This window comes from Columba livia, chromosome 4 (genome assembly GCF_036013475.1).
Source record: "Columba livia isolate bColLiv1 breed racing homer chromosome 4, bColLiv1.pat.W.v2, whole genome shotgun sequence".
Taxonomy (NCBI): domain Eukaryota; kingdom Metazoa; phylum Chordata; class Aves; order Columbiformes; family Columbidae; genus Columba; species Columba livia.
The window spans coordinates 66,524,324-66,544,964 of NC_088605.1; the positions used below are offsets into that span (position 1 = coordinate 66,524,324).

Below are 20,641 nucleotides of genomic sequence, written 5' to 3' on the forward strand. Positions count from 1 at the left end.
CCTCTCGCTTCCGCCCTCACCTCTTCCCCGCCCCACTACTCTGTCCAATCGCGGCGCTCAGTTGCCTCGGCCCCGCCCCCTCACCGTCAGACCTAGCCAATGGGAAGGCAGCTCTGGCCGCCGGCGGAGGTTGCCGCGGTAACGGGGCTGTGGGATCGGCGCGAGCTGCGCTGGCCGCCGGGGCCATGGAGCTCAGCCTGGCTCGCGTCGACTACCTGCAGGTGGGCCTGGGCGGCAGCGCGGCGCCGTTACCCGGGGGAGCGGGGTGTGCGGGCGGCGAGTGCGGGCGGTGAGGGGTGACGCGGCCCGCCGGGCGGGAGGCCGGCCGGTGCGGGGCGGCGGAGTCCGTGCGAAGGCCGGAGGAGGTTCCTGGCGCTCCCGGCGGCGGAGCTGGGACGGAAGGCGCTTCCCGGCGGGCCCAGCAGGCGTCTGGCCTCGGGCCCGGGGCGGACGAGCTGCCCCCGCGGCCCGGGGGTGCGTGGGGCTCGGCCGGTGGGGGCAAGCGGCCGGTTTGACGTGCGGCGCGGCAGCTGAGATGTGGGTGCGGGTGCCCCACAGCCCCTCGGCGGGGCTGAGCGCCCTGTCGCCGGGGCGCGGGGTCACCGGCGGGACCCAGCGTGCCCTGTCAGACGCGGTGTCTCCGCACAGGTGGGAGTGACAGCTCAGAAGACCATGAGGCTGCTTCCCGCCTCGGGCCGGAGGGCGACGCAGAAGGTCGGTGGGTTCTGCACGGAACTTGTGTCCCGGTGCGGTGTGAACTGTGGCCGTGGGACTGATCTGTTGAGTTGCTTTAGCTGGTGTGTCATGGGGAAAAACTTTGGAACCAATTTTATTCGAAAAGCTTTGAAAAAATAGAAAAAAAAAAAAAAGAGTCTGAATTTCTTTCTGGAAAGCTTTCCGAACCAATAATGGATTTTCAAAACTGAAGGCTTTGCTGAAACCACAAGGATGTTCTCGAGGGATTGACGACACGGACTCCTGGTGCGGCTGAACCAAGAGACCCCTTGTTTCCACAACATTAGCAGCTCTTGTACACGCGTTTAACTTTCTGTTTTAATTGGCTTACGCTAGCTGTTCATGCGCTTAAAGTTATATTGCGATTGGTCTACTTAATTTTGCACGTGCTGTGGCAGTTTGGCTAACGCATTGTAAATATCTTTTCTTGTACAAAAATGTTCTGTTTTCTCATTCTATTTTGGTCAAGGTTGTTCCAGTAACTCAAGATGACTGTCTGTAAGATATTTCACATGTTCTTGCATATTTCTCTGTTTTGCTACCACTAATACAGGTGGAAGGTTTATTTTTTTGGTTTTTCTTATAATAAGTTCAAGCTAAGGAAACTTACTTAGGAAAACTCATTAGAAACAGTGTAGTTTTTTGTTTTGATAGTAAATTCTCAGTACGCAAATACAATTCTTTCCCAAATAATCCTTTCTGGCGTGTTCCAGCTGACGGTGGCTGACACTTACGAGTAGAAGCCAAAAAAGAACTGTAGGTGCTGTCACTTCACCTGTTGTTCTTAAGCTTTACTGTCCTGTCTATAGCGGTTTATATGGCTTTCGAAGTATATTCCCGTACAGCTATGTAAATCAAGTACTGCAGAATTTAAAGTACTTAAATACAGAAAAATATGATCAATATAAGGAAAGTATTATTTAAAAAATATGTATAGAATGTACGTAATAGAAAATAATGATGTGTTATACTTTTGAAGGTAGTTGTTGGAGATCAAGATGGGGTCATTACATGTTTCGGCATAAAAAAAGGGGAAGCTGTGGTAAGTGGAAATGTTCAGTTTAAAGCTTTATTTTTTATGTGTTCTTCCTAATGAAGTTTGAAAGTCTGCTTTTATTGGCATGGGAAATCAGAGACCTGTGGAAGCTCTCAAGGTGAGCTGTGGACTGACACCCGTCTGCGATCAGGGCTTGCTGACTTCATGTGTGGACAAGCGCATAGAGTCAGACACTAGTGTATACAATCACAGAAAAAGTCAATTTGACACCTTTTTGGTTTGCAGTTTAGTTAGGCTTAAGTCTCTACGCATACTCAGTTACCGTGACTGGTCAAAAACTTGCAGTGATTCTCTAAGTCAGTCACCTGAAATGATTTTGACAAATTGCTTTCTATGAGCCCAGACTTATGCACAACTTAATAAAAGTTTATCCTTTTATTCTTTTTTTCCTGTTGGTGAGGTTCATAGCCAGCTCATAAGAACTCTATAGCAATACAAATCTATGTAGTTGTCTGGAATAAGAATGCAACACGTAAGAGGGAGGGAGTATGTGTGTTTTAATTTTACAGCTACCAATAGTGCTGAAATTTTTCTATGGATGAATAACACTGTAATAATAAAGTCTTAGTTTATTACGTTTTACAGCGTTTTGTATTTAGTGAATTATAAATGCTTAACTTCTTTGTGACACTGAAAAGTACAGATAAATTTTTGTCTGCATATAACGCCTGGTATCCTTAGTTCCGTAAGAACTAAGTTAAAGAACAGTGTTAAAAGACTACCACAAATATAATATTGTGATGATGAAAATTGTTGTTCTATTTACAGCCCGTGTTCAAGACACTGCCAGGCCAAAAAATTGCAAGATTGGAGCTGGGAGGAGCTCTTAATACACCACAAGAGAAAATTTTTGTGGCTACAGGATCAGAAGTTAGAGGTTTCACGAAAAGAGGGAAGCAATTTCTTTCATTTGAAACTAACCTCACTGAAAGCATCAAAGCTATGTATGTATAATATTTTGCATTCGTTTCGTATTCATAGCAGATTGTTAATGATTTTTCTGAAATAATTTTTTGCTGTATTGTGTGCACGTAGGTAACACTAAGTGTCAGCCCAGCTTTAGCTTGTGCCGTGACATGTGGAAAGGAGCTTATAAGATCCTGGTGAAGTTGAGGAGGTGTAGGGAATTTGGGGAGGGTCTGAAGGCGCTTGCATCCCTGCAGGTGCAGCTGAGCGGAGCGGGGGGCACTGCTGTGGTGTCTCATGTCTCCGTAGCAGAGCAGGATCATGGTGTAAGATGTTTCCTTACATCAACTGACTTGAGAAGAATGAGTGTCATCAAAATATATTAATGACATTTCTATGAAGATATTCTTAGGATGCGAAGACAACATAGGAAATTGGAGAGCTATAGAGAGCACGTGGTTAGAGCATTTTTAAGAAACGTTTTCTTAAAACATCTGGAACAGCTCGCAGGGTACAGTAATGCCTCAAATCTACATGCAGTGCTGCATGCATGTAGTAGGGCTAAAAGACCATCTCAGCTACTATGCTGGGAAAATGCTACAGGACATGTTTTCTTTTTCCCAGGCATATTTCAGGAGCAGATCTCTTCCTCTGTGCAAGCTATATCTATAACCATTACTGCGACTGCAAAGACCAGCACTACTTCCTATCCGGAGATAAAATCAATGATGTTCTCTGCCTTCCTGTAGATAAAGTGAATTGCATTACACCGGTGCTTGCATGTCAGGATAGAGTCCTCAGAGTTTTACAGGTTAAACTACTTGCTTAATTATGTTTTATGAGTTTATGCCTTAGAATTGGACTAATTCTTTAGGGAATCAATGTATCAGTATGACTTAAATATTATAAGGATAAGCATGGATCTCAGTTGGCAGTGTTACTGTCTATAATGCTGGTACTTTTATTTTTAAAGGAAAACTATGATTATAAACTTGCAAAATGAGGATTAGTAGAACCACTATAAATAGGCTTTGGAATTCATAGATGGAGGTAGATAACAAATTGGTCTCTTCTGACTAAAAGTGCTCACCTAAGGGCATTACATGTATAAGTCTATCAGTTTGAAATTCTTGCTCTCACAAATTAGTGTTGTGACAAGTCCGAGTGATATTAAGTGGTTTAACTAAATTGTCAGACAAATTCACAGATTATTTTTAATAATAACACATTTTAAGAATTCTATATTTTATTTATATAAACTTTACTCTATCTTGGCTTAGAAATATTTCTTCCATAGGTATTGGGAATTTGTATAAGTGAAGCATATCAGTTGTTTTAATCCATAATTATTTTGTGATGATGTTTGTGGGGCTATTTGTTTTGGTTTTGTAGGTTGTTTTTTTTTGTTTCATTTTCATGTTTGGTTGTTTGGTCTTCAGTTGTGTTTTTTTCTTTGTTTGTGTCAAAACTCATTCAAGGTATTTCTCTTTGTCTTTAGGGATCTGATTTACTGTATGAAGTAGAAGTTCCTGGACCACCTACTGTTCTTGCTTTAAACAGTGGAAATGGGGGTAACAAGATTTTGAATATACACATAACTAAATAATGTTATTCTACTGTATTTTTTTACTATTTTATTGCTTATATTTGTTAATTACATTTTGCCTTGATTTTTAAGCTGATGTTAAAAATGCAGCAGAAAACGGACTCTGTGAAGTCATTTTTTATATACAAATAAATGCATACGACATACGACTGTTTTGGACAGTTCTAAGTGATATTCACATTTAATTGAAAGCCTTTTACAATAGCAGTGAGATGTAAGGTGGTCTCATTGTACAAAGAGGAACTGGACTTTTGGGGTCCTTGCCCAATTCTTGGGTTTGGGCTTCTCTTACACGTGGATTTTTCCATAACTAGAATCACTGGTTGCATCTGTCCATGGATGGATGAGAATATTGAGTAGAGTTCACATAAACCAAGACTGTGGAAGGATCAACCTTAAAATAGTTAGATCATCCATTTTGCTAATCTGTGCTAACCTAATAGAAATCCCTTTAGTGTGTTAATCTGGTACTTAATTTAGTTTCAGTTAGATTGTGTGACAACGACATTCAGAGCTGGTTTGGAAAAGTTGTTTTTACTTGCTTAAGTCTTGGCACAACATTTTCTATTGGATGCTTGTTCTGAATGAATCTCTTCATTTCTCATCTGTAAAGGTGATTTAATAGCCTATCTTGGCTGAAATTTAAAGTAGTGGATTATGAATGGCTTTTTGGCAGAGCTCTAGTGCAGGGGGGCATTCACACACAGCAGAGTATTAGCTGTGAAGAAATTAACAGAACAGGTGCAGTTTTACATGTATTTGTTTTTATTTTTAAAGCCCGACAGTTCTGTTACACAACATTAATGTTAGTCCTTTATTTTTCCCTTGGGCCGTGGAGTGTAACTACATGATATTTTCAAGTGTTTGAAATGGATGCACTTGCTTTTATCAATTCTAAATTCAATTTATGCATTTAGGTGATTCTGGGGAAGAAATTGTGTTTGGAACTTCTGATGGTAAACTGGGTCTTGTCCAGATTACTGGTTCCAAGCCTATACCTAAGTGGGAAATTGGAAATGAAAAAAAGCGAGGAGGTATGTGTCTCAGTCTCTCACTCTTTAGTCTTCCAGCGTAGCTGAGGCTTTATTACCAGTATAACTATCAGGAAGTCTTATTTGTAAATACTTTGTAGGCATGTTGTAACTGTGTGATATTAACATCAGTAAGCTCTCTTTCATTCTTTTCATCTTCTTATAAATTATTCGAATCAGTTTGTTTTGCTTTGGGTTTTCTGTGTATAGTGTTTCCAGTACTTAAGTATACTTCTGTTCTTACCATATTTTTAAGGTGCCATTTGTAAAACCATGTCGATTCAAACACGGTCACAAGGTTTTTATTGTTTTGGTGACTATTTCTAAATGCAAATACACTTGCAAGATTTTTCAGATGTTCAGTGGTCTTAAAGTCCCAGGATAGCATCTTCCCTGAGAGGCCTTTTTTTTTAATCCAGATTTTTGTTGAAGATGGAGTAAGGCTTTCATTAAAGCTCCACAATGAGATTTAACTGGTCAGAGCATGGCACAGTACTTTCCCTGGTTTAGCCTTGGTTTGCTGCTTCTGCAGCATTCATTAGCCCTTCTTCGTTTGTACAGAAGACCAGGAACAGTATGTTTATTATTTAATTTAATGATCTCATAAAAGCTATTGCTAAATTGTTTTCTTAAAAGGCTTCGTAGCATGTGCTTTCTCTTCATATGAAATATGAAAGGGTTGTAACAGTTTAAGTTCCATCTTGTTTTTCATATTAATTCTACAAACTCTGGGTGCTTTTTCCTTCTTCCAGACCCTAACTCTCTGTTCCCTGTGTGTGGGTTTATCCGCTAACATGTTGCATAGCAGTGCAAACACAGTCCGGGTCTGGCATGAGTCAGAACCCTCTTTCTGTCACCTTACCCAGAATTCACAGTATGTTTGGAAATAACTTTAAGTCAACTATAGGAATCAAAGAACGCTTTCCTCTTCAGCTGGTAACGTTACAGTGGTGTGGACAGGCATAGTTCATCTGGGAGAGTGTTTGAGGAGGGAGGTTCGACCCCTCCAAAGTAAGCTATGGGAGCATCAGAAGGGGTTTGGTGCTTTTCACCAAGGGAACCGTGGTGGTTTTGATTTGGAATTGATTGCTGCAAAACCCACCGTACAATCCTGAAACTCAGGCACAGGTGAGGAACTTCAGCCCTCTAGTGGACTCATCCAGATACAGCGTTAATAAAACCTTAGAAGCTGACCAAGCTTTCTGTGTCGTTTAGTGTGGCCTGTATATTATTGTGTCATAAACAAAGATGAAGTAAATGGTTTTGTTTTCTTTTTCATTAGGTATCTTATGTATTGATAGTTTTGACATTACGGGAGATGGAGTTAAAGAATTACTCATTGGACGAGATGATGGAGTACTGGAAATCTATAGTTTTGAGAGTGCAGATGATCCTGTCCTTCGATATGATCATGTAAGCCCCCATTCATCAAACTCTTCTTTGCTGGAAAAACGAATTTTAAAAAGTTCTGTGTTTCAAAACATGATTTATTTATAAGACCATTACTGCTAAAACATGTGTGGCGAGGTGTAGTTTGGTCTTTTGTGTGTATAGGTGTTGCTGTTGTTTGGCTGTGTTTGGGTTTTTTTTGGCTTTGTGTGTCTTTTTTGGGGGGGGGGGGGGGGGGGGGCAGTGGGAGGGTGGAGGGAATTGTGGTAGTTGGTTGGTTGGTTTGGTTTTGTTTGCTTTCTCTGCTCTGTAATGTCCACAGTATGAACTTCAAAGCAGTGCCCTAATACTTAAGAGCCAGAAAGGGAAATGGTCCCAGTCTGAGCAAAAACCAAAGTGGTGCTTAGGGTACGTTAAAGCTCTAGCTCTGTCAACTACTGAAGTTTCTCGTGAGTGAAATTTAATAAATGCTTCTCACTCTGTCAAAAACCAGTCCCATATTGTTTATAGTCTGTGTTGACTGAAAGTGCTCAGGACTTTATAGAGCATAATTACCTCAGTTAGGAACTGTTAAAATAGGGATCTGATCCATAGTGAATATTTTACTCTTTGGTCAGATCCCTAATTCCTGCTGGAACAATGTTGTACATTTGTGTTTTGCTTTAAGCTGCCTTTTAGTGTCTCTGTTATGCACAATAGAACTGGAATATATTTGTTAAAACAGCTCAGTTTGTCTGTGAAAGTCATCAGCCAGCTTAACTCTTTTGTGGGTCTCGATATTGTGCACCTATGTAGATATTTTGTGATGCAGCTAAAGGAGGAGTGAAACACTTAAAATCCTCACAAAAAAAAACCCAAAACTTCTAAAACAAGTGCAGTGATATTTCCCTCTGCTTGAATGTATTTATTTGAAGGCTTTATCTGAGAGCATTGCATCAGTCCAGGGTGGCTGTGTAGGAAAAGACGGGTATGATGAAATTTTAGCATCCACGTACTCAGGTAAGCTTCATATCATTTACTCAATAAATGTTGCATATGGTGATGATAAATATGAAGCAGGCTATATTGTTAGTGAAGCCCACACCTCTTCACATTTTGTCCTGATTGGAGCCAGGATAATGTTTTGTTGAAAGGATCTGTTCTAATTTAATATTTAAAGTTCAAAAAATGATTCCTACACTGAAACTATATTATAAATTTTGATATAATGTGTTCTGCTGTGTAACACAGTGGCTGGTTATTCACAAGTGTAGATGACTGTCTGTGGTGAAATAATGAATGTGGTATGTCTGAATGAATGACTGATTTTTTTTTTTAATGAACAACACTGATAGACCTGCTTATCCTTTTAATTTTTTTTCTTTTCAGTTTTTGATATAATTTCCTTCCTTTTCCGCTTCATAGGGCTCTAAATGGGTTTTAAAAGAAAACAAAGCTTCCCCATGTGAGGCATCTCAGCAGCCTCCCTGTGGGATCCGAGCTCTTGGTGTCACTATCACCAAGGCCACGATAAACATTCTGTGGGTGTTAACTGCAGGGACTCAAAACATTCTTCATTCCCTGTCTTCAGTTGTCTTCAATACTAAAAAATTACCCTACTGAGACCACTCGGTATTCAAAAGCACGTATTCTGGCAAGATACAGTTCTCAGCCAGTTATTAAGAAACAATGGTGTTCAAGTATCTATTTTAAATCATCTTTGGATGATTAAAATGTTTTTGTATCTCACCTCATAGGAATTGTTTTGGTCTGACAGGTTGCAGCAATGCTGTGGCTGGAGTCCTTTGTGGCTTCTTTTAGTGCCTCTGGGAATATTGTAAAGATCCACGGATCACAGAATAAAGCAAAACCCAAAACCCTGTGGATTTTCATGGGCAGTGGCTGCAGCCCAGCAGATTTTGACAGTTGAGGAAAAATAGTGCTTAGAGCAGTAAAGGTTACACTTGAAGCTTGGCAGTGGACGACTTACATGGTGTTTTTTTGTTTGGTTGGCTTTTTTTTTCCAAATTCATGCTTTGTTATTAGGCTTTCTTGGTATTTGGAGTGGATAGCTGAGGAGTGTGAAAGATTGTGGACAGGTCAGCTTCTATGGTGCATGTTACAATAATGCTGCCTTACTGTTTGCGTGCGTTAGATGAGGTAACTAGAACTATAAACTTCCATTCAAGTCTGCATATCATTCCTGGGGTGTCAGGATATAATCAGTTAGTATTTGCTTTTATAAGTAAATGTAGTTAAGAAAGCAAAAAGACTTCTTTTTATTTTTCACTTTAACTGGCAGCATTCAATCTCAAAACACACTGTGCAACATACAGTTTGCTATAAACACATTGCGTAGCTTTGTTTTGTTTTGTTTTCAGCTATAGTACTGCAGATTATTCAAGGTTTTGTCAGAGAAACAGAGGTGAGAAAAAATGTAAACATTTGGTTAAACAGTGCTACAGAGGCATTTATTGCTTGAAGTACTAAATGAAAAAGAGTAAGTAGTGTTTTTCAATCTGTTAGTTAAGAATGAAACCCATAAAAATCATACTCAGTGTCTACATTAATCCTTCAAAGAAAGGTTTAAATTAAGTCTTGATTCTATCTACCCCGTACCTGGAACAAGCATCATTCCACACATACAAAAGCTGAATGTAGACTTTTCTTTATAGCTTATGAGGAATATAAACTTCATCTATTGGTTTAGGCTGGCTGACAGGACTGACTACAGAACCTGTCCATAGAGAAGGTGGATCAGCTGAAGAACTAAAATTAAGTCAAGAAATGCAGAGCAAGATTTCGTCCTTAAGGTAATTGCACTAGAAAGAAATTGAAATGGAAGAATTGAAACGTTAAAAGCTGAAATGTTTTCTTTCCTTCCTGTCTCACCGGATTTTCTGTATCGTTAATGTATCTAGAAGTAGAATCAAGCCTTTTCAAAATAGAAACGAATAGCAGCCTCATTTCACAGCCTCTTTCTATCTTGACTGTACATGATGATGTCTTAATGCCTTTTCTTCAGTATCGGCAAGGTAAGATTCCTGTGCTGCTTATAGCTTCTAAATGGCATATCATTAAAAATGCATTATACTCTTGAAGGAAAAATTTGTCCTTTCCTGTGATTCATAGAAATCTCTTTTGGCAAAGTGCAGTAGAATCTATGTTTTCATGTTCTATAGTTTATATTTCATCTTGGTTGTGTATGTGGAAGGGGGATCAGCCGTCACTTACGGTGGGAAAATGGTGGACAGAAGATAAACATGATTGCCTTGCAAGCTTAATATACTTAATTTCTAGGGTAGCTTTTATAGATTTTTTTTTAAAAAGACATTATATGTGGTTTCCCTTTTCTAGGAATGAATTGGAACACTTACAGATTAAAGTACTTCAGGAACGTGAAAAATACCAGCAGTCTTCTCAGTCCAGTACTGCTGTTTCATCAGTACCTGCGTTTAGTGTGAATGACAAGTTTACATTAAATAAGGATGATGCCAGCTACAGCCTCATCTTGGAGGTGCAGACAGCTATAGATATTGTCCTGGTACAGGTGAGTGTAGTTTTGTTCTTGTTGGCTTTCTTGATCTGTTAATAAAACACTCAGAGACTTTCCAGTTTAAAAAGCCAAATTATAGTACCTTAAATACATGGGGTTTTAAATGTCTGAATTGTTACAAGAGGAACCTGAAGCGTATAGCATTGCAGGGTTGAAGTAACTTGTAAATGCTTCTTCGGAAACCAATATATCTTAAACCTTTATTGAACAGAGCAATGTTATGCTACCAAAATAGACTAAAATGCCTACTGGACTAGCAGGTTTCTACGTAACTTTTATGTTGGCTTTTGCATGTCCCTACATATTTAAACAGCAATTAACTCAGTAAATCTTAAATTAGGTGCAGATTCTCACTTGCCAGTTAAGTGCCATCTACTGGAAAATTAATTGTAGAATGGTGTGGGCCACCTGTGCACTTTCAATGTGGAAGAGCATCTGATTTGTATGCAGTTGGTGATAAATACTCGTGCCAAGCAGAGCAACCTTAATTAGTTATTCCTTCTACTGCATCAGCTGAAATTAATGTTCAAATATCTTTGGTACTCAGAAAGAGTGGTGGTACTGAATCGGCTCCTTTCGAGATATGCATGGGGAGAAAAATGTGGCAAGGAGGGATTTGTTAGGTGAATTTGCCGTAACAAATGGGAGAGAACTACTGCAGCATTCCATTATTCGCTTCTTAATAAAAATCTTATTTTTATTGAGGATGTTATTAGAGCAATGCTAAGCTACAGCTAATTTGCAGCTCTATAGTATCTGCAGTTCCCTTTGCTCAGTGAGGAATAATCAAATTGTTTCATCTAGGCCTGAACTTAATGTGGAGTTTAGAACTTACCACTTTTTCTTTAAAGAAATATAAAGCAGTGTCTGGTATTCCTGTGCTGTCAGAAGATGATAAAAGTGGTTTTAAAATCTTATTTTAGGAAGCATGTGACATATTTATCAATGTTTCCTGACACAAGTAGTTAATCATTCTAATACCCTTTAATCTCATTTCCCAAACAGTGTTAGATTTAATTTTAATTCCAGTGAAAACACATGTAGATAAGAAGTGATTCACTTCAGAGATGTTCTTGTAAGTAAAAGGATCGTTAATAATTATCTGATATGATTCTTGGTTTCCCGAATGAATATCGTAAACCTCCTATGCAAACAGTGAAACACTTGAGTCATTAATATACTTCATACGCGTTTGAAAGAGAGTTACTAAGAGAGTTACTTCTTGTTGTCAGACAGCCACACGGGAGCTCAGGACTCCGTAAAGGAGTAAGAGAAAGATCATGGTGTTACTCTGGGATTAAACGCTAAGCAGTGAGGTGTGTGTCTTTTGGGTTTTGCCTCTTGGATAAAGTGATCGTTGCTTCTCCCTTATTAAAATAATTGAAGACAGTTAGAGGATAAATGCATCAGAAGCTACTGAGGAACTTTATTCTTTATTTTTCCTTCCTCGTATGTGCTGCAGAGTGATGTCCCGTTAGACTTGCTGGATGTGGATAAAAATTCTGCTGTTGTTAGTTTTAGCAGCTGTGACTCTGAGGTGAGTGAAAAAAGGGTGATATTTATAGAGAGCACGTGACGAAAGCTCTTAATATTGTATATTAAAATAGAATTTGGATGTATATATTTATAATTTTAAATATAGTGAGTTAAACTACTCATTTGGTCGTTTTGGAGAGCTTAGCTTCATCACAGATACTGCGGAGTTTGGAGTTAGTGGCAAGTATTGACACAGGACAATGCTAAATATGTGCCAAAGGACACAGGAACAACTGCTCTCATGCTTTTTCCTGCACGATCAGGGGTGTGAGAGACCCGTTCAGTACTGCTCCCTTCTCTGGATTTGCCAGTCACACATGTATTTACTTCAAACTAATTGAAGTGAGGAACATTCTTTCTCTGTGTCTCTTAAAAGTCACTTCAGGACGTAAAAATTCTGCTGTTTGGGGAGTCATATGTTTAAGTGTATTTTTTAATATGATAATTATAAACTTAACCACTTACAGAATTACTAATGATGCTTCAGGCTGGAGGGAAAATCCAGAAACTATCTTAGCATTGTGAAAATCTTCTGTTAAGTCTTTCATTGTAATGATCCTCTAAGTATTTTAGATTAAAGGACTAAATTTGCACATCATTGGTCTACAGTGGAGTTTTCAGAAATGAACATTTTTTATTGTTATTTTTATTTTATTAGTTTTTCGGTGTGTTTTCTTACCTATCTTCCTTTAGCTTTTAGATGCTGGACTAAGAGTTCAGGTGAATGGGGCAGGTTTACAGATTCATTCTTGAGATGAAAAATGGCTGTCTGTATAATTTTTATGGTGATACTAAAGACTATAAGAGGCTTCGGTTGATTTTTCCTTATATACGGAAGTTTTTAAAATGCTATCATCATGAAAATTAATTGAAGTATTCAAGGAAACCAAAGATTACTTTTTACATTTAACTTTTGTAGAATAGCTGTACATAAATAGCAAAAACTTCCCTGTACATATCTTCAGTTTAAACAGCCTAGTAGAACATTTGTGAATCCACAGACCTGTTTTGCATTTTTTTGTCTGTTTACAGCCAAATAGCAACTTTCTTCTTGCAACTTATCGATGCCAAGCAAATACTACGAGACTTGAGCTTAAGGTAAAATGCTCCAAAATCTTTTCCATAATAAATTCATGCTTAGAAATGGAGAGATCTCTACTTCGACTGACTGCTTAGCCTGAGCAAATGATCGTTCCTCTTCCTAATGCTGGTTGTTTCCTGAGAACCTTCTAGTCTGGGGCTTGTGTTCATTTATATTTGTCTGTAGGGTTTCTAAAGGTTTCTGGGGTCCTTCCTGAGTGTCTGTCAGATGAAAGCAGTGGGGAAATCACAGATTGTGAAAATACTTGAAAAATACTTGTGTGGAACTTGAAGTGACGAGAGGTGTGGGAAGGAAATCTTTGGCACAGTTTGTCCTTGGAAGTGTTGGAGGGAATTTATGCCAGGAAGCAACCAGGGAATATAGACTGGATTTGTATTTTGGAGAGGAAGCAAATCTGGTCATTCCATGCTTACGGGGGTCTTTTGGGGTTTATTTTTAATGATCCACCAGATTCACGCATTTTCTGGCCACCACTGGGGGAAATAATGAAGGAAATAATGGTTAGGAAAACCCTCATGACTATGGAAAACCAACATGACTATGCTGGGGCTTCTGTCTTTTTCATTCCTGACCAGTCTGTGGGTATCGTTCCATGCACATCCTACTGTTCCCTCTCAAGCTCCAACCCCACCAAAACTCCCATTAAAGAGAACAGGAATCATAAACCCCCACATAGATGTGCATAGGCTCTGGGTTTTCTCTTTATGTAGTCACCTAACACTGCAGCCTCCTAATGCAATACATGTTAATTTATGTAAAACTCTCAGTCAAAAGATTATTATTAGAAATTTAAGCCTGCATAAGATGCATCAAATGTGAGGAAGTTTGGGTTTGTTATCTTTTTTTGGTGACGTCGCAGTAATGGACCTTGTGTGCAGAACTAAGTCTTGTTTCCCGGGTCCTCTTAAGAAAGGCGATTAGTGTGCCTATTGATTCTGAGCAGGTCACTTCATCTCCCTGTGCCTCAGTTCTCTTATTTGAATTTAGGGGTATGACCCTGGCCACCGTTACTATTGAGAATACTGGGTAAAGAGTAAATAACGAAAGAAAACAAATCGTATGCATTCGTGATACACAAAAAGAAGGTTTCTTTTACTCTCCCACTAATAAAATTATAAACTTGCTGTTGGGTGTCATCAAAACCCTGTACTGTCACTCTTGCATTTGGATCCTGATGTGATGGATTTGATCTGCTGCCGCCTCGCTGCAGTATCTTGAGGATCTCCGGTGATTTACGCCTGCCACATGGAGTTGGTTCTTCTTTGGTATTTCATCTATGCACACGCAAAGGATAGAACTTCTAAGTCTTGCTGATTTTGTTTCTAAAGGAGCTCTTTACTAACTTTCTATTAAAAATGTTGAAGTGGGTGTCTTCCTGCAAAACACTGCTTTTTGACTCCTGAGACCCTATAAATTATGGGATGTAATCAAAGTTATAAAGCAGACCAGTACTTGAACTCCAGTCTGCTCTTCTGCTCGTATGAAGCTGTTTCGGTAGCTGTTCTGATAACCTTCCTGGCTGTGCTGTCACACTCTTGTTTCTTGTCAGTTCTGTGTAACTGGCAGGTGACAGAGGGTTTAGTGCAGCCTGTGGAACTGATCTCAGCACAGAGGTGACTGGTGCGTTGCTGTGTCCACAGAGGTGTGGGGAGTGCACGCTGTGTCCTGGATGTGTTTGTGCATCCTGCTTGTTGGGTGTGCTGAGAACTGGACTTAAATCTGGCTTGTTTTCCAAAAATAGCTCAGGAAGAACTTCCATTGTTACAAAGAAATGAATAATTGTTTTGAAATTTTGTTTATTCTTTTAAATTCTTTGATGCCAGCTGCTACTGAATATATTGTTTTTGTCATAATAAAATAAAAAGACAAGTACTAGGACCAGTGAAGAATGAGAATCAAGTTACAGACTTTTTATTTCAGCTAATCAGAAAGAAAGTTAGTGGGTTTTATTTCCTCAATATTTCATTCATCTAATACAGCAGCACTTCATTGGGTGCTACTACATCTAGTTTTAAAACATTCTCGATCTGCTCTATTTATCTGCACTATCAAGTAAATATAGTACTCTAAGTATTCTTGAAGTACTGCAGAAAATCTACAGTTTTTCTTTAATATGTTTTGAAGGTCGAATATCCACCAATTTCCAGATTGTGGTTGATTTAATCTTTTATTCTTGTTTGTGGGTTCTACTTTTATTTCTGCAGGTTCGATCAATTGAAGGACAGTATGGGACGCTTCAAGCATATGTAACACCAAGAATTCAACCAAAAACCTGCCAAGTTCATCAATATCAAATTAAACCACTTTCACTACATCAGAGAACTCATTCTATTGACCATGACAGGTATTTGCAAAGAAAAATCAGTGCCTTTTTCTCTTGAAAAACTCACACAATCCAGTTGAAACAATGTTTACTCTATAAACTTATGTGTGTAATTCCTAACCTACAAGTTTGAGCAGCCTGTAGTTCCATTTTATCACTTTTATCAGTTAGAAAATGCAGATTTAGCAGTTATTTTTCACTTTACTGGCATGGGTTATAGTGCAGCCCCATGTGTGGGAAGAGCTGAGGGTGTGGTAGAAAGGAAACTCTCCTGTGTTAGCAACCACAGTCTTTAGTTTCAGTCTCCGTCTGCCCTCCACCCTTTAAATGTAACTTTCCCATAGCTAATTTGGCCACGAAACGGAGCCGAGACTTTTTTTGCCCTCCCCTTTCTCTCTCTTTGGACCCTACTATTTTATGCAATTTATATTTGATTTTCCCTACCCCCAATTAACATCTCGTATTGCCACCGAGGTGCTGCTTGTTCTAAAACAAAACTGAAACATCGCTACCAAATGCTTTTACTTGATGTGCAAACATATTCCATTGTGCCTCATTCTTGATAAAAGTGACAGGTCTGTGATTTACAGCATGGGAGACTGTTGAGGCTCAGTTGTTGTATTGTCAGTTATTTACATTAGTTTCAGGTTTAACAACTTGAAAAGGGACATGTCAGAAACTTCCAACTAGTTTCTTATCCAGTTCTGACATGCCTCCTATGAGATAAAATTTGCATGTACGCATAGCTTTCTGTCTTGAAACACAGAAAAGCAGATGTAATCAGCAATACATAACTACTTAGCAAGATACCTGCGTTTTTACAGCATGTTGGTTAAAAGGAAATAATCATGTAACCAACCTTCTTCATAAGGATAAGCAGTGCACTGACAGTGCCCTTTCTTTATGACGATTAACCACATTTTTTTTTAATTTCATAATGTCATAGGCCCATGAATACACTGACGCTCAAAGGCCAGTTCAGTTTTGCTGAAATTCACTCCTGGGTTGTGTTTTGCTTGCCCGAAGTGCCTGAAAAGACTCCCGCTGGAGAGAGTATCACCTTTTATTTTCACAACACCTTCCTGGGTACACAGCTTGAAAGTACTTACAGGTAAAATACAGTTGCTAAAGCACAACCTGACTATGCTGGGGCGTGTGTCTTTTTCATTCCTGACCAGTCTGTGGGTATCATTTCATGCACATCGTACTGTTCCCTCTCAAGCTCCAATCCCATCAAAACTCCCATTAAAGAGAACAGGAATCTTTCTTAAAAAGGATTGTTAAACATTACCAGGGGTGATCACTATCCAGTAGCGATGCAATCCATAGCTTGAATAGAGTTTTTCTTGAGGCTGGTCCAAAACCCGCTTTTCTCTTCCTTTGTAGAAAAGGTGAGGGATGTTTTAAGTCTGACAACATTTCTACAATATCTATCCTAAAAGATGTGCTTTCCAAAGAGGCTACTAAAAGGAAGATTAATCTCAACATATCATATGGTAAAACATTTTTTCTCTTTTGTGTTCTTCTTAATTTTATATTTTTATAAGTGGAATATGTATTATTCATTTTCTTGTTTGGTTTGGTTTTTTTTTGACTCCCTACTAGATGTAAACGAAGAATCTGTGAGGCACACATTAAAGCTTATCCACCCCAAATTAGAGTATCAGCAGCTGTTGGCCAAGAAGGTTCACTTAATAGATGCTTTGAGAGTAAGTACCTGAACTCCCACGGAAGAATTTTTATTGGGGATTATGTTGTCAGATACCAAGCTGTGTGGCTCAAGTCAGATGCGTTTCATAGTCGTACCTGTTCGTTTCTCTTCCAAGGACGTGTATTTTAATTAAATAAGAGACAGACTTTAAAGTAAAATTCCCATTTGCCTATGGAACTAATGGATGTCATGTCGGATTACTGACTAAATCAGATAGTAGAATGCAGCCAGCTCTATCATGTAATGGTCTCTTTTTGCCTGCTCTTATTTTCCAGTTCCTTCTTTGTCTCTTTCCACTATTAAAAGTTTTTTAGATCTGGGGATGATCATCCATGCCAGATGAAACTTCCTTGCTTTGGAATTTCATCCCAGTGTGTCATAATTTCTGAATTATCTGTTTATTAATATTTTACTTAACGGTTAGTTTTCAGGAGGTACCTGTTAGGCAACTTGTCTCAGTTCACGAACTTTACCAACAACCAGGATTTTATCATCAGAAACTTGCTATCATCTCTTCTGGTGTATTTTTTTGAGGCAGAGGGGAGATGAAAATGAACATCTGATTCTCTCTTGTCCTTTGGAATCAAATAGTAGTTGTCAGAACTCTACTTAGAGAAAAATTAACTACCAATGAACACAGTGTGTATCTTTATTATCCCTAAAAGTATTTTACTTGGGTTTGATTTCATAAACTGGTGAGGTAGGGAATAATAGAGAACTTATTCTTAATGCGTGTTATGTTTGTACAGTAATAATGATGTTGCACATCTTGCTTGTAGAAAGTGTTTAGTTCTTGTTCTAGGCTTTTTTTTTTTGGCAGCAAATCTCCTTTAACAAGTTTTTGTCACTCATTATTTGGATAATATGTTATTCATAGGCAGTAAAATAATCTGGCAATTGGTGAAATCTGTTGTTCCAGCAGACACACACTGCATAAAATAACTACTTTTCATCTAGAAAATAATGTTTCTTCTGTCACAAATGGGGTGATAGTTCCAGAGTTTACTGTTATCTTCGGACTTTTAGCATGTGCAAAGCTTTCTAGGAACTTACTTATTCTAACAAGGAAGGCATGGTGAAGCCTTCGAGCCTTGTTTAGGGGCTGGGCTGTGGAGTGACCCTGTTCTGGTGGTACTGAGAGCTGGAAGGATTTTGAGAATCTAGTCCATGAATTGACAAGTAACATCTGGCGTTTCACCAGAAGACTGGAAAATGAGGCACTTTGAAAATTACTCTTGCTAGTTTAGAAGGGGGTTGTCTTGTCTCTGAAGTACTTTCTCCTGCCAGACCCAAGCTTCACTTCTTACTTTTATGCTCTTATAACACTTAACTCTTCTTAATTCTAACGATTTAAAATGTCTTTGAGGAATTACAAGTTCATGAAGGAAACGTGGACTTCTTGCTACCAAAATACCGCAGCATTCTGGAAGAGGCAGATCAGCTGCTTGAGGAATACAAGAAACAACCTGCACATCTCGAGAGACTTTATGGTTTGTTGATCAATTCAATGTTTTGTTTAAATGCAAATTAACGTCCAGGGAGCACCCTGGACATGCCTGTCATAGTTACGAAGTCAGTAGGGGGTACGCTAGGGTAGCTTCAGGACAACGATAGGTATATAAGTATATATATGTCTGTTTGGTCATACAGCCAAGGTTGCATATTTACGTTATGATTTTGATTATAGAGATCTGAAGGTTAAAGGTGTGACAGTAAAACCTCGTGCATACTGAAAATGGCTTGTGTGCTACTACAGACTTGGAGTGACTCTCTGAAGGTTCTCAAGAATTGTTCACCTGAGAACGTCTAAAATTGATTTGGCATCACGAGCGTTATCAGTGAGAATGAATATACCACGATTATTTGGCACCTCCCTTATGAAGAAAGGCTGAGGGAGCTGGGTCTCTTTAGTTTGGAGAAGAGGAGACTAAGGGGGGACCTCATTGATGTTTATAAATATATAAAGGGTGAGTGCCATGAGGATGGAGCCAGGCTCTTCTCGGTGGCCAACAATGATAGGACAAGGGGTAATGGGATCAAGCTGGAACACAAGAGGTTCCGCTTAAATTTGAGAAGAAACTTCTTCTCAGTGAGGGTGACAGACACTGGAACAGGCTGCCCAGGGGGGTTGTGGAGTCTCCTTCTCTGGAGACATTCAAACCCACCTGGACATGTTCCTGTGCAACCTCACTTAGGCGTTCCTGCTCCAGCAGGGGGATTGGACTGGATGATCTTTTGAGGTCCCTTCCAATCCCAAACATACTGTGATACTGTGCGATTTGCAAGTGACTTTTCTGCTTTTTGTTTAACAGACAGCTTTTTATATTCTGATTTTTGTCTTTATGGACACGATTAAGGATCATGTTCAAATTCAGGATGGCATTCAAGAATGTATCCAAGTTCAATGAGTGATTAAGTTCTGAGTGGTTAAGCTCTACAAAACATCAGGAAAATGCACGTGGGGTGGGAAGGGAGACTCTCAGGAGATGATCGAAGTTAGTGAAGGAAGTTCTGTAACCTCTGGTGTTCCCTGTGCAACTTTCAGCTCGGAGAATCACTGCTGGGCACCAGCTGTAATCAGTCTCAGTGTATACAGCGTAGGCAGAGTCCTCATCACCCGTCCTGTGCTGGTTCTTCTTGAGAGAGGTCATTTCAAGGCAGAAATACACACGTGGGGGTGAAGCTGGAATCAGGGCTGTTCTAACAGTGTTTTTTCATTTATTTAAAAGTAAATTGTTGTTTAAAAGAGTCTTGTATGTAAACCCGAGATCAGCTAGAATAGTTGGTACATAACAAGTTAAAAGTAGAGACACCTCATAATGAAAACAAGGCCAATACTAAATCCTGGGATTTTACCTTTGCAGGTATGATCACAGATCTCTTCATAGATAAATTTAAATTTAAAGGCACCAATGTGAAAACAAAAGTTCCTCTTCTTCTGGAAATTCTGGATGGCTGTGATCAAGATGGACTAATCGCTTTTTTTGAGTCTGCAGCCTGACAAGGAAAAAGCAAAGTAATGTTTCTTTTATCTTTCCTCTCCTCTCTCCCCTTTCCTTTCCCCTTTCCCTTTTCCCCTTTCCTTTTCCTATCAAGGCTGTTCAATATCAAGTCCAAAAGACACATTTTAAGAAAAACACTATTTTAATCTTCTGCTGTACTGTCAGCTCTTTTTATTCATATTTATTAAGATACTGAGTACAGCAGTCAATTTTAGTTCATATAAGCTGTTACTTGTGTTAAATCAGTGAGGTTTCTATATACACAATGTTCTTCATAGCTGAAGAAAACTTCAGTATAAATACCAAATACCTGTTAAAGGCTACATGCACTAGTCTTTGTTGTGTCATTGTAAAAATGTACGAAGACACTTATTTTCAGAGACTTAACCGGGTTTAGAAGAAAATGAGGTGTTAAACTGCGCAGAACTCTGATCTTGGGTGCGCTGGAAAGCGGTACCAGGCGCTCACGGGGCTGGGGGAGCTGCTGTGTGCAGGCGGGGAGAACTATATGTGGATTTTAAACTAAAGACGGCTACTTTGAAAGCTACAAATTAACTCTTGTAGAGAGAGCGTTTGGCATTAAACTTCCTCTGTGCTTCTCAGGTGCTTGCGTTCTTAATTTCATATCTCCCGGTCTTTAGCATTTTCCATCTCGTTTTTATTGGAAGTTAAAAGACAAGGTTATTGTGGATATAGACATTTGTTCAT

The 20,641-nt window shown here is 39.2% G+C and overlaps 1 protein-coding gene across 6 annotated transcripts; it reads left to right on the top strand.

The window, feature by feature from the left end:
• The first annotated feature begins 74 nt into the window (after positions 1–74).
• Positions 75–20,535, top strand: BBS7 (Bardet-Biedl syndrome 7). Of its 6 annotated transcripts, none has more exons than XM_065062141.1 (19): positions 75–221; positions 649–718; positions 1,719–1,777; positions 2,561–2,736; positions 3,323–3,509; positions 4,197–4,269; positions 5,222–5,338; positions 6,618–6,748; positions 7,639–7,723; positions 9,414–9,516; positions 10,061–10,253; positions 11,722–11,796; positions 12,828–12,893; positions 15,102–15,241; positions 16,167–16,331; positions 16,607–16,716; positions 16,826–16,929; positions 18,298–18,421; positions 19,796–20,535. In XM_065062141.1, exons 1-19 carry the CDS (start codon positions 186–188, stop codon positions 19,930–19,932), a joined length of 2,151 nt encoding a protein of 716 aa, XP_064918213.1. In that variant the 5' UTR covers positions 75–185; the 3' UTR covers positions 19,933–20,535. The 6 variants fall into 6 exon arrangements, with proteins under 6 accessions (XP_064918213.1, XP_064918212.1, XP_064918215.1 ...); XM_065062140.1 differs by having other exon boundaries at positions 649–714; positions 1,715–1,777; XM_065062144.1 differs by having other exon boundaries at positions 95–221; positions 649–714.
• Positions 20,536–20,641: the final 106 nt, after the last annotated feature.

Coding starts and splice junctions, on each gene's coding strand:
- BBS7 (XM_065062141.1), top strand. CDS start 186: ATGGAGCTCAGCCTGGCTCGCGTCGACTACCTGCAG. Junction 7,724..9,413: donor TTTAGCATCCACGTACTCAG/GTAAGCTTCATA, acceptor CTATTGGTTTAG/GCTGGCTGACAGGACTGACT. Junction 18,422..19,795: donor ACATCTCGAGAGACTTTATG/GTTTGTTGATCA, acceptor TTACCTTTGCAG/GTATGATCACAGATCTCTTC.